Source organism: Erigeron canadensis, chromosome 3, assembly GCF_010389155.1.
Source record: "Erigeron canadensis isolate Cc75 chromosome 3, C_canadensis_v1, whole genome shotgun sequence".
NCBI lineage: Eukaryota > Viridiplantae > Streptophyta > Magnoliopsida > Asterales > Asteraceae > Erigeron > Erigeron canadensis.
This window is the reverse complement of record NC_057763.1, coordinates 3,349,466-3,363,459: the sequence shown is the minus strand read 5'-3', so window position 1 is coordinate 3,363,459 and position 13,994 is coordinate 3,349,466. Positions and strand designations below refer to the sequence as shown.

The 13,994-nt window shown below is 31.7% G+C and overlaps 2 protein-coding genes across 2 annotated transcripts; both read left to right on the top strand.

Annotated features, from left to right (window-relative positions):
• The first annotated feature begins 2,125 nt into the window (after nucleotides 1–2,125).
• On the top strand, nucleotides 2,126–3,680 carry LOC122592833 (outer envelope pore protein 16, chloroplastic-like). The gene is made up of 6 exons (XM_043765151.1): nucleotides 2,126–2,313; nucleotides 2,437–2,488; nucleotides 2,786–2,817; nucleotides 3,055–3,088; nucleotides 3,175–3,242; nucleotides 3,421–3,680. The coding sequence occupies exons 1-6, from the start codon at nucleotides 2,200–2,202 to the stop codon at nucleotides 3,562–3,564; spliced, it is 444 nt and encodes a 147-aa protein (XP_043621086.1). The 5' UTR covers nucleotides 2,126–2,199; the 3' UTR covers nucleotides 3,565–3,680.
• Nucleotides 3,681–7,390: 3,710 nt separating this feature from the next.
• Nucleotides 7,391–13,262, top strand: LOC122592507 (DEAD-box ATP-dependent RNA helicase 38-like). Its single transcript, XM_043764751.1, has 8 exons — nucleotides 7,391–7,597; nucleotides 8,820–9,113; nucleotides 9,859–10,083; nucleotides 10,183–10,248; nucleotides 10,474–10,890; nucleotides 11,163–11,274; nucleotides 12,433–12,518; nucleotides 12,996–13,262. Exons 1-8 carry the CDS (start codon nucleotides 7,397–7,399, stop codon nucleotides 13,056–13,058), a joined length of 1,464 nt encoding a protein of 487 aa, XP_043620686.1. The 5' UTR covers nucleotides 7,391–7,396; the 3' UTR covers nucleotides 13,059–13,262.
• Nucleotides 13,263–13,994: the final 732 nt, after the last annotated feature.

The following is a 13,994-nucleotide window of genomic DNA, read 5'->3' as shown; positions in this document are numbered from 1 at the left end:
CAAAGTAGGGTTTATTACTATAGTCTGTTGAGGCTTTACTGGGCTGCCTTTGTTCAGCATTGGAGCCCATTAAAATTAAATCTTATATAATCCATATTTCATAGATACAAATGGAGATGCGCAAGAATCGGATTTTGCTGGACCCGACTTGAACCGGATTTGGTCAACAAAACTAAATACCTAATTTAACCAAACCCGATCGGTTTTGGTATAACCCAAGTTTGACCAAGTTTTGTTTTGGGTATTTCAACCCGGTTTCGGAGAAACCAGTTTTAATGTGCATGGCTAATAGTTACTAAAGTAAGTAACTGTTGCTTCCAGTTTCTACCTAAATGGTAAAAAAGGCCCTCCAACCTTTGCATGGGATGAGGATCGAACTCATGACCTCTGTTTCCAAAGACAAGAGTGTTTACCACTGATCCAACCATGTTGTTTGTGCATGGCTAGTTACTAATCATATGATACATTTTTTAAAATGTAGGATTAAAAGGTTAGCAAAACTCTAAAAGTTTATTACAAAAAATAAGTAAATAAATAAACTCTTAGATCATGATTATTTTAAGTTTTTTTATAAAATATTCGAGCTTATAAAACAATGAATTACTTGAGTTATGTATAGAACTTGAGTTATGTATAGTTTAAATAATTTTGTTTTTAAAAATTTTTATTTTAATTATCTATATTACTATCATATTTCATTTTTGAAAATGAAAAGTTTGTCTTAGGTTGGTTTTCTTTAATAACTCTTATATTGACTAAACCATAAGGGTCCTTGTGTAATACGACGATGTCGGTGATAATAGTGTGATGTGACGACGACAATTAGTGGTGGTGGTGATGGTGATTGATTTAGGCCATTGGTGTAAAGGAAATGGATATAAAAAAGGGTTGTGTACTTATAATAGGAGTTAAAGGATTGATGATATAAATTATTTCATTCACGATACTTGTGGTACATCAATAAGGGAATTAAAAGATACAATAGAAAGTTTGATAAAATAAACCCTTCAAATCATCATTTGAGAAAAAGGGAAGGATGAGTAATTTGCTTTATTAAGAAATATAGATTATCAATAAATAATTGGTGTTTGCTTTATTAAAAAACTTATATTTTTCATATCAAAAACTTGGCCAATAAATTTTATGATAAAAATATACTTGATTTGTACACGTTATTGATATTTCCATTATTAAAACCTTTGTGGTTTATTAAATTACAATCAAATATTTTTAATTGACTTCATCTTTTCAAACATTTCTTATTAAGCTCATTAAAACTCAGTTAAACAAACCATAGAACTACTAGGACTATGGTTGTTTGATCTAAAAACTAGGAATCTGAGAGTTAAGATATTTGGATATACAAATTTAGATTCAAATATCTATTTTAAAAAATGTTGGAATTTTTCTGAAAATCCAAAAAAAAAAGTTTCTTCTAATAAACGTGTTGATAGCGAAATAAGGCTCACTGATACAATAACATTAAGTTCAGGATTTGGAATCGATTCATATACATAGCATTTATGATTGTGATTTCTTGTAGCCCTTGTAGCCCAACAATGAGAGGTCAATTAGATCCTAAACCTTCAAAGACATCTAATTGGGAAAGCCGACAAGATAAAGTTAACATGCTTATTTAAGTTTTCATTTAAATGATTACAAAGATGTCACTAATCTTAGGGTAATATTTCAAAGGCAAGTCTCTATTACAAGAAATGCAAGACTACTTTAAAGGCACACACAAAAAAAAAGTTAATAGTTAAAAATAAATAAACATCTTAAAATAACATTATATTGTTTTAAGGCAAATTTTATTTGACTTCATTGGTTTCCATCCATAGATTTTAGGTTCGATTACCTATAGTAGTGACAATTACGTTTAGAATTTTTTGATCCTTCGCAAGTCTAACCCCGAAATCGAACGTGGAAGGTTAAAACCAAAAGAATCATTTTAATAAAAAAAAAAAAATTAATTTGATTATTATGTCGACTGTGGATATGAAACATTGGGCCACGGTGCAAATAAAGTGCATTGGTTTTGTGGTACACAATGCATGGCACGTGTGTACATGACAAAGTGTCTGTCACCGTTAATCATTCAATTAAAATACTCGTAACTCTTTTATTATTATTTCTTTACAAAAACAATCAAAGGCTAGCTTCGAGTGTGTACAAAATACGGTAGAGAAAAAAGAGGATATGCCAAGAAAGACTTTCATGGGTTCAATCTCATCTCCTAAGGTTGACATCTTCGTCGATACGGGAAACCCTTTGCTGAATCACACTCTTGATGGCTTCTTGAAGATTGGAACTGTATGTATATAATATAATGCACTTGTGTGTATTTTTTTTAATGTACTATCATTTAGCCTTTAGGCCTTAATTATATGTGTGTTTCTGTATTTTTTTAATTGTTTCAATGGTTATATATTTCAGGTTGCTGCTGCAAAAGTAGCTGTGGAGGAAACTTACCATGTTGTCAAAAGAGGTTTTTTTTTTTTTAATCTATATGAGAAGCATATTAATTTCCTTTTTAGTCATATAAGTACAACAAATGTACATGTTTTATTGTATATACAACTTAATTTATTGGGTTTGTTTCAGTTTTACAGTTTTACTACTTACCTCATTGATTGATATTGATATGATGATCATTTGTGTGTTTTTTATAAATGTAAAAGTTGCCCAAATGCATTAGTGTTTATCATACTGAATGCTTCATAGTTAGTATACCCAAATGCGCATTTTAGTTTTTGACTTGATTGTGTTCTTATTCCTCTTTCAGGGAGTGTTTCAAAGCATAACTTTGAGACTGCGGTAAGATACTGGTATCTCTTTAAATCTATTTAGTTTGAATTTTCAATTAGGCATTGTTAAATGTTAAGTACTTCCGAGTTTAGTATCACTATATCCAAATCTTGATTGGAGCATTATAGTGTAGATAAACACATATGTTGTCGCGTTCTTTCTCTGCCACACTATATTATCAAACTAGTTTGGCCTTCCAAAATGTTTCATTCGGTATGAGAATTTTGACTGCTGTTATTATTGCAGTTAAAGAAGATGTGTAAAGAAGGCGCATACTGGGGTAATTTTATTTATTACATGAAAACTGATCATTATACATGGTTCTTTCATTGGAGACTGAAAATTAGTTTCATCTCACCGTGACAGGCGCTATAGCTGGGGTATATGTCGGAATGGAATATGGCGTTGAGAGAGTGCGTGGCACTAGAGACTGGGTAAGCTAATGTTATGTGTCTTTGGTTCCTTAATCTAGAAAAAAACACATAGGTCGAGTACTATTGTGTTACAAAAGTTCCACCCCCACCCCCCGGGTTTAATTTGGCATGATAAATTGCTTGTATAAATCATACTGTATTATTATTATGACATAAATTGTGCTTTTGGATGTCACAGAAGAATGCAATGATTGGTGGTGCGCTGACTGGGGCAGTCGTATCTGCGGTCAGCAACAGCAGCAAAGGAGATGATATTGTAATGGGTGCCATCACAGGAGGTGCAATTGCAACTGCTGCAGAGTTCATTAGCTATCTTACCTAAAGATTGATATTTGACATAATTCTGTATTTTTATGTGCTGATAATACTATCTCATCTGCCTTCAATCTTTTGGCACTGCACAATGTATCTTATAATCTGATAAGACCTTCTAGTAAAGAGGCAGGGCCATGTCTTATGATTTTATTTTTGTTAGAAATAACCATGTGACCTGGTTTTCTTAATTAGCCCTCGACCTGTTATCCAACCCGTCCGGTTTGCACTTCTTAGCAAATTTGATTTATTTACAAGTTATGTATGCTTTCTGCTGAAGTATGCTAAGAAAAATGAACAAGTTTCTCATTACTCTAAGTACCTATGAAATATGTGAGTCAACTAGTGATCGGTGTAGGTAAAATATCAAACCCGTAAAAGGGATGGATTTCGATAGTCAGTCACACTTTCTTTCATTTTCATTGATTCACTGTATCAAACCCATACCGATATTGTAAAACCAATCTACGAATTAAACATATTCTTAATGACTATACAAGTTGAGTGATGGTAGATATGTTAAAATGAAAATCTGTGAGTTTGGGTTTTGATTAGGAGAATGATGGGTTGTTTGATTTAAACTTAGAATAACTATAAGTTTGGTTATAAGTGCGAGTTAAACGAGTCTTTAAGGTTTTTTTGTTTTTTTGTTTTTTTTACGTGCCGAAGGCTATTTTAACCAGCGATTTGCTGGACCTCCAACTCACTCCTTATGGAAAATACCTTGAGATGAGAAACCCAAGACTCGAACCCGAGACCTTGGGAAAAACTCACCTCCGGGGCCTACATAGTAGATTTAGAAGATACCTCTGGGCAACTTCACGGAGTTGGTTAAATGAGTCTTTTAAGTACACCGCTTTGGACGCCTTTGGTAGTTTATGGTATGCTTAAACATAATTAACAAATAACAATCATGATTGGGAATAGTTGGATACCTTTAGAAAACAATAGCCCAAAGTTTAAAGGTTAAAACGGGAGAGATTTTTGAAAATTTGTTCATACTTCAATATTTAAAGCAGTCATTTGCGTGGGATAATATTTCATATTAAAACATTTTCTCTAAAACATTATACAACCAAATGACTTAACTTTGACATTCACCTCTGAAACTCTTCTCTTCTATTCAGATTCGAAGTTTTTTCCATTTTTAAATGAAACGAATCACAAAATCTGTAGAAAACTTTAGAGTGCAAAAATAAAAAAAGAAATATTGATTCGTAGGAATGGTGAACCACCTAAATCAGCCGCACTTAAAACTTCGAATTACACAGATTCTTAGTCTTCAAAATTGTGAACCACAAAAACTATAAAGTTGGACTAACTGCGCTAAGTTGGGCTTGAAATTGTCAACCACAGATTGAGATTTTCATTTTGACTTAGGGTCATGGTGTGTGCTTTTCCAATTCTATGGGGTTGTGAGTTTTTATTTTATATGCTTTCTTTATATATTTATAGCAATTATTCATTTACTCTTGTGGTAACAAGACTTTACATTGTTTGATCTAAAAACTGAAAGTCCGAAAATTAAAAAATTTGGGGGCCCTAAAAAAGTGGAGGCCTAAAGCTATTGCTTGGCCCACTAAAGTTATTAAGCCGGCAGTGGTTAGGATTTATGATTCTCACACACAATGCATTTGCTCACAAACCACTTGTACTCTTCAAGTTACCATTCAACATGAAATAGCATCAATCAGTTGACAAAATATACACTTATATACCATATAACATAACAAAGCGGTGTGGTATTCGTTCCCCATCCCATTTTAGGTCGGAGTTTCTTTTCTACTATTTAGGTAGAACTCTATTTACCTGGATAGAGGTAATGTTTGTCTATATCTTAATCTCTTCCATAATTAGGGCTCATAACCCGTAAAAAAACAACAGTGGGCAGTTCATTTCCCATTTATACCACGTAACTTAACAATCACAGTAAAATAACAACGTATCAATTATTATGTAACACGCGACATTAAAACAATAATGTGTAAAAGTACTCATTATTATTAAACATGTAATATTGAAATAATCATAATGATAAAAATATCATATAAAAGAAACCACATATAAAAACTATAAAAAAAAACCCTCTCCGCCCCAATTTAAATGTCCAAATTTGATTTGTTAATTCTTTTTTCTCTAACTTTGACCGTAACTATTTTTGTTTGTATAATATAATACCCAATGAAAAAATATATCAATCAAAGATATATCTAAAACATTAACTTCATGTCAAGTGTGACCCACTGATTCTCTTTTCTAATTTAATTCTTTGATTGTGTTATATAGTAGCTAATAAACCCGGGTTCAACCCGCTAAAACCAAAGAATATATAGACTTATGTATGTAATTTAAGAGAGTTTTATGTATGTCTGATTCAACCCTATTTGCTTTTTTGGTTTGCTGGGAGGGGGTTTAAGGGAGTTCTTACGCACATGGACATGTTTTTGTTGTCAATACATTATAAATTTTTATATGGAGATAACAACATACTTATAAAATTAACATTAATATATAAACTAATTAACACGATGAAAAAGTAAAAAGTAACTAACATAAATCAATGACAGATATAGAATTAAAAATAAAGAGCTTAAGAAAAATAATTTGTACAAAATAAAAAGCTTAAGAGCTTTTGAAAATAAAGAGCTTAAGAGTTTTTAAAAATAAAGAAAATTAATTATGACATCATAAATTTGTAGAAAATAGCTTAAGAAAAAAATGTTAGCATGCCATATAAGAAAAAAAGTTCTAGAAACCAATTTTTTTATTTATATACTAGATTATGTTCCGTGCGATGCACGGTTAAAGTAATGTATATTAAGTTGATTAAAATTATAATATTTTAAGTAATATTACTTTAAAACAATGATTAACATATATACATCAACAATATAAGTTTATTTAGATTAATGATTTTTATATCCTTAATCCTGATGCGATGCATGATAATGTATATATTACATTAAATTGATTACAAATATAAGATTTTAAGTAATATTACTTGAAAAACAATGATTAACATATATACGTCAAAAGTATTAATAAATTTTATATAATAATTATAACTAAAAGAGTTTTTAATGATAATTATACTTTTATTATGCATGTAAAATCTGAAAGGACCATATATAAAGTAAAATAAAGAAAAAAATATATATAAATGAAGGTAGGAATTAGATAATAATATAATCTAGTTTATATTATATTAAAGTAAATTATATTTTTTATGTACAATACTAATTAAATACAAAAAAATGATAAGTTACAAAGATTGATAATTATATTATCAATGTCTTTTAATTATTTTTAATATTCACTAAATATCTATCTTAGTTTGCAAAAGATAAATAAATATTAAGTTAGATTAAGTGGTTTGTGCATAATATTTAAAGTTATAGGTTATGAGTTCTAATCTTATATTTAGCTTTTTAATTTGCTATTTTATAATTGATAAAAAAAAATATCCACGTAGAGAAATGATGACGTGGTGCGTCACATAATCACTAAAAAATATATATTTAGATGTCAATATATTTTTTAAAAAAACATTAAAATTACCAGAAACTATATCATTTTCTTTTATTTTATTGATTCATTTGGTTTGTAAAATTTATTAGTAAAGATGTGTTTCTCACACAAAAATTTCTCATCAAATATATGCACACAATTTACACCAAAATAATAATAATAATAATAATAATAATAATAATAATAATAAACAAAAAAGAGAAAAATAAATAGAAATAGAAATAGCGTCATTCTAAAGCTGCTTGGCGCCATGTATATATGCAGTCGATCGTCATCATCCGTGAGAATATGCTTAATTCCTCCCCCACAAAATAATGGACAACCACCATAATGCTGCCGCCTCTTCCGCTGAGTCTGCCACAACTGTGAACCCCCCGGCGGTTCAATCAGCTGCCGATGATGATCAGCCGTCCGAAGCTTCAATAGAAGCGCACTTAGACTCCCTCTCCATCGCCGATCAGTCTACAAACCCTAACTACTTGCCCGACAATTCAGAAAATTCCAACGTTCAATGGGTAATTTTACACACATTCTCTCATTTTGCTCTCTTTCTCTCTATATATATACTAGTCCTAAATTCCTAATGTACTGTAGCTATATAGATTGTATCATAAAGAGATTCTAATATGCCTCGTACATGATTCATGAGTATGAAATAAATCGTGGTTAAAGTAAACTAATGATCGAAACTAAATTATAATAAACAGTAATGATAAATATAATATATGTTTAGTTAAAGTTTTGGATTTATTTAAAAGTTTTTACAATTACGTTAAAATCGGAACTTATAAGCATAGTGGATACAAATTTTAGAAGTCTTCATGCTAATAACTTATTATAAATAATATAAGTAATAGTAGTTGAAGAATTTAGAATGAAAAAGAGACAATTTTATTAATTTGAAAACGATCAATCAAATAAGGTTATAATGTGTTTTGTATTTATTAGCGTTTAAGTCTGAATCTAATAAGGAAATTGAATCTATACACAATTAAAAAAAAATTAATTTAATAAAATAAATAAATTAAAAGGACATGTGTCGATCAAAGATTACGCCACGTGTTGTTTTAAGAACATCTCAATCCTGTTTTAGTTTATTGGTATATATTGTTATATATGCTTAATTTCATATATGTCTATCATTACTATTCGATCGTTATATATATATATATGTAGTTATGTATGTATGTATGTATGTATGTATGTATAAATACTGTATGGGAAATGATCCCTACACAACAATATACGCATTAAAAGGTTGTACAGTACAACTGTCTGATGCATATATTGTTGTGTATGGCAAAATTGTGTTGTGTAGGGATCACCTCCCATACTGTATATATTTCAATTATCTGGTAACCTATGTTGCGTTTTGAAGAGATTATCTGATTATTGTGTTTGTAAAACTCAAATAATCAAAAAAGTGTTGGAAAAGTGATTATTTGCGTTTGCATTGAGAGTAAATGGAGTTTTGAAAAGTAGGTAAGGATATGCACGTTTTTTCAAAATGAAACGCAATGCCAAACGCCCCCTAATATGCATATACACAATAATACGCTAATCAATAAAAGTAAAAGTTTAATAGTATAAGAGAGATACATACTAATTGGTGTAATGTTGGATATGTGTCTAACATCTATGATGTTATCTATGTACATACAGTTATTAATGTTTTGCATGACATATGATATGATTGAATATTTACATTAGGGTTTATATATTTGAAATTCTGTTTAGGTTATCGCAGGAGATACTCCATATACATCTGCATTGAGATTTGAGGACTTGAATATTTCAAATGAGTTATTAAAGGGGATATATGTGGAGATGAAATTCGAGAGGCCGAGTAAGATTCAGTCAATCAGTTTACCGGTGATTTTGACACCACCTTATAAGAATTTGATAGCTCAGGCACACAATGGGTCTGGGAAGACAACATGTTTTGTTCTTGGTATGTTGAGTCATGTTGATCTGAAGCTTGGTGCTCCTCAGGCACTTTGTATATGCCCAACCAGAGAATTGGCAAAACAGGTAATTCAATATACAAGTTTTTTGTGTTTTAATCGGCTAGTGTTAATTGTTTTTCTGAGGTGTGGCTGGATTCTGATAGCACTTTATTCATGTATTTAGGTTATTCATGTCATCATTTTGTTATAATGACAATACAAGATAAAGTTATGATATGATATGTTCTAAAAAATCACACCCATATACATAGTAGGAGATATAGTTAACTACAAAATATGTGTAATTGTGTCTTTTGGTACTCATATCATCTAGCTATGCCAAAGATCTGGAAAGTTGAGCGGTAATTATGATTTTTTCTTTTGTGCCTGATAACATGGCGTAGCTTTAAAATTTGAAAGGAGTTTATTTATGGCGTGTTTACGTAATGTTGAACAAATTAGACACGAATTGATAATAAGACTGCTGAAAACAGAAATGATACATAGGGAAGATTGAATTTATGATCATAATGGTTGTTTGGATGTGTGTTTAAGTTTGTTAGTATGATCGGTTAAATGTTTGCAAAAATTTCCAAGTTTAGGGTCAATGTGATTCGTATATAAATCTTAAATGTGTTATGGTAAGAAAACTGGTTATTGACATACAGATCTAGTTTTGGACCGAATAGGATTGTGAAGTTGCGAATACAAATATAGGGCCGATATACACTATTTTAAACATATCATTCTATGAGTTATGGGAGGTGTTGCAGTCATGCGTCTTTGTGGTTGCACATTTTTATCTTTTAACCAACGTTATGATTCTGCAGAATATGGAAGTGCTACTAAAGATGGGAAAATTTACTGGTGTAACAACAGAGTTGGCTTTTACGGATAAAGCGAATTATGTTTCAGTTGCCAAGAGAGCGCCTGTAACTGCGCAAGTAGTTATTGGCACCCCTGGTACCATAAGTAAATGGATTGCAGCTAAGAAACTAGGCACAAGTTGTATGAATATTCTTGTGTTTGATGAGGCAGATCATATGCTTGCTGAGGTGATATTGAAATTCTGACATGTTATATTCTTTTTATCCATTTATTATTAATATTGGAATTGTTATGGTTGGTGAATTCTCATGTTCATATTGTTATAGAGCGGTTTTAAAGATGAATCTGTGAGGATAATGAAGGAAATAGTCAAGTGGAGCCCCGACTGCCAGGTCTGTTGTCTCTATTATTATTCTGTTTATTTACGTGTGATTGTAAAGATGTAATGTACGTAAATCCAGGTAGGTTGTTAACTATCAAAAGGGGTTGAGCTGAAATGAGACAACTACTAGATGATTAACATATGTGGTTTTTATGCTCGGGTTGTCGAGTGTTGTTTTATCTTGAACAAACAAATTATGTAATATTACATTAAATTTTTTTTATCTCATGCACAGGTGCTACTGTTTTCTGCAACTTTCAACGACAATGTGAAGGCTTTTGTGTCAAAAATTGTGAATGACCTATTTGTAAAAGAGTATAACCAGTTGTACGTAAAGAAAGAAGAACTGTCTTTGGATTCTGTTAAGCAATATAAAGTGAAGGTACCTGGCGAGCTTACAAAGATTATGGTGATTAGAGACAAAATAATATACTTTGGAGAAAAGGTAGGGAAGACAATAATATTTGTTCGCACAAGAAGAAGTGCTGTTTATTTGCATGATGCACTAGTTAAGGATGGGAATCAGGTAACTACTATTCAAGGCGCTCTTACACAAGAAGATAGAGATAAAATAGTTGAGGAATTCAAAGATGGGTATACTAATGTTCTCATATCAACTGATCTTCTTGCTAGAGGGTTTGACCAATCTGAGGTTCGCATTCCTTACTTTACCTTCTCATAATGTGTATTCGTGCTTTACCATGCAGAGGTAGCAAAATGGGTGGGTCCTGAGGGATGGGTAATGTTCAAACGGGAAATTTTGTGGTACTCTTTTGGGTGACTACTTACTTATTTCCATTTGCCTAATTCCTTTTTAAGCTCATTCTTTTTTTGTATATTTGTTAAAAGGTTCACGGGTTAAGAATTAAAAAATAAATTTATCTCAGATCTTCCAATATGTAATTATGGCTTTCCTTTCGTCAGGTAAACTTGGTGGTTAACTATGATCTTCCCATAAGACATGAAAGTCCTTCAGATTCCGATTACGAGGTATACTTGCATCGGATTGGTAGAGCAGGACGGTTTGGCCGGAAGGGTAAGTCTCTTTTACTATATCGGTATACTCCTCATATTCTCATTGTCATTGCTTCCTAGAGTACAAGGCCCTTGTTGTATTAATATATATTTTTTATTCTATAATGCAAGCTTTTGACATCGTATCTATCTGCTAAACATCTCTTTTATTATATTTGAGTTTTTTTATGGAAAGTTTTTTTGGAAAGGACCTAAAAGTGGGCGTGTGCTGTCATGATTAATGGCCATAATCTGAAACACGCTCGAACGCTTCTAAATGACCATGTCCCTGGTCAAGAACTGCGTGTCCTTTCAGTCAGGTAGGTGTATAATGGGGATCACTGAAGTAAATCAAACGTCACCCTCTACAACAATAACGAACTGATGATTCATTTTAGAGGTGACGATTCTAACCAAATTACCCGAAAAAGGGTCACTTTGGGTGACATTTATAGCCAATGGGTCAAATGTGTATAACTTGCATAAAATGGAACAAGTGGAAAGCAGTCTAAAGGAAGTGTATTAAAATGCTTAAAAGTGTCTAAATTGATTGTTTCCATAAACAAGATTATTACATATTTTGATAGTGTAATTAATCTTGTTTAATGCATGAATAACTTATCAACACTAAATAAACAGACTAGTAGGTCAACCTGACCCGGCCCATTCTGACCTGTTTCAAATAATACTCATTTGACCCAGACCCGGTTTTCAAGCGTTACATGACTTGGTCGACCTACCTAATTTGCCACTTCTACACTTTGCCTTCACATGGATCTGGGAAATCATGAAGAAGGATGTTAACATGGTTGTAGACTTACAGTTTGGGGATTTAAAAACTGAACTTCACAGTGCATTTCGTTTTCTACCATTGTGCTCAAACTCATTCTTTATTTTTATTTTTTTTTCTGGTTTCTGCAATGCTGTTCCTCTTTTTTTTTTTTTCAAGCAATCTGGTCTGTTCTTGCAAATTTTGTGTATGCATATGGCAATTTCTGTTGATGTGGATAGCTTTTCAAGTTTCTTGTGCTTAGTGTAGCGTTCAAATTAGAATAATATCTGAACAGTTTCAGAGGGGATATAGTTGAAGCACATCTAAATTCTCTGAATTCTGTATTTATATGTGTATAATGATGATGAATTTGTTAATGATACTTGCTAACATATTATCATGTAACAGGAGCTGTATTCAACCTGCTGTGCGGTGATACAGATAACATGATTATGAAAAAAATAGAGCGCCATTTCAATCATTATGTTGCTGAGGTATAAAAAATGAGACAACTGTATTTTGTTAGTATTTTTTTGCTTTAAGATTGCAATTACATGCTCCCCTAAAAGCCAGAAAGGTTAAATGGGTCAACTGTGTAAAAAGCAGCCCCATGTGTAACCAAATGTTTACAACGTCCTAAATCATTTTATATAAGGAACCATATAATATGTCTATCATAATGATTAACTTTCCTTGTCATTGAAAAAACATTACTTGTATTTGTTTATGAAAAGGGACATTATTATTATTAGAGTTGTCACAACCTGACCTTTGCCCGATTGTAACCCGCACAAAAATTAACCATTTCGACATACTTTTCAAGCAGTCCGTCTTTCTACTCTATAATTTTTCCTGATCAGCTGGACAGTTATCAGTGATCAGATGGAAGAGTATCAAAAACAAATTTCATTTTGAGAAAAAGTTAATTTTTTACAAAGTTGTAAACTTGTTTATGTGGTGTGTATCTATAGGTACCTTCTTGGGAAAGTGAAGAAGACTTTGAGGATGCTTTGAAGAGAGCTGGATTAAGATAGATTTAATATCCAGTCCTTGTTTTAAACTCGTTATCGCATAATTTTGTAGACGGCATGCACTGATAGTTTGTGGAGGTACCCTGCAAATCTGCAATGCGTTACGCTCAGCAGATGCATTATGTTCAGCAGTTTTGAAATAGATTTTGCATTAGTTGGTTCGGTATCTAATTATCAATTCGTATAGATAGTGCCTTTAAGTTTCAACTTCCCTATTCATCCTCATCAGCCATTTCTTATAGCGAAAGTATGATATATAACTCATTATTAGGTAGGTGTATTCCGTAATTGAATTGTAGGCTTACATTTTACCTCGTAGATTTCAACGTTTTTCGTGTTATATATATAGGCTCATATTCCACTTCCACAAGTCCACAACCTGTCGCATCCCTTGCTCCATTTTGGTATGCCTCACAACCAAAGCCATCTCTCGATCTCTCTCTCTCTCTTTTTGCTTTACAACTATCTATTGAGATTATGAATCTGTTATCAACCCACTGAGACAACCAAAATATGAAGAAAAAAATGTACAGCATTTTATAATAAAAATATTTAAAAAGAAGATGCCCTTTTTCAATAAAATTGATATTTTCCTTCCCACTAAAATATCAATCATCAACCCAGTGGGAAAAATGCAAGCTTCGAGTCTTCCACTTGTGCATAGTAAATTAGTAATAAAGATACTTTTAGTAGTTAAAAACTTAAAATACACTAAAAAGAGAGTAGGCATCTTGGAAACGGTTCCTAATAGTCCTAAATGATATCTAAGATAATACTATAAAATAAATGATAATCTTCATATAATTATGTCGATACTTTAAGCAACACGCACCAAACTAAATATCTTAGAACATCTCCGGTGGTATAAATTGAAAACCCAGTTTGCCACCGCTAAAAAGAGCCTGTCTGTATAATCGGGGCCTGCTTGACAATATTTAA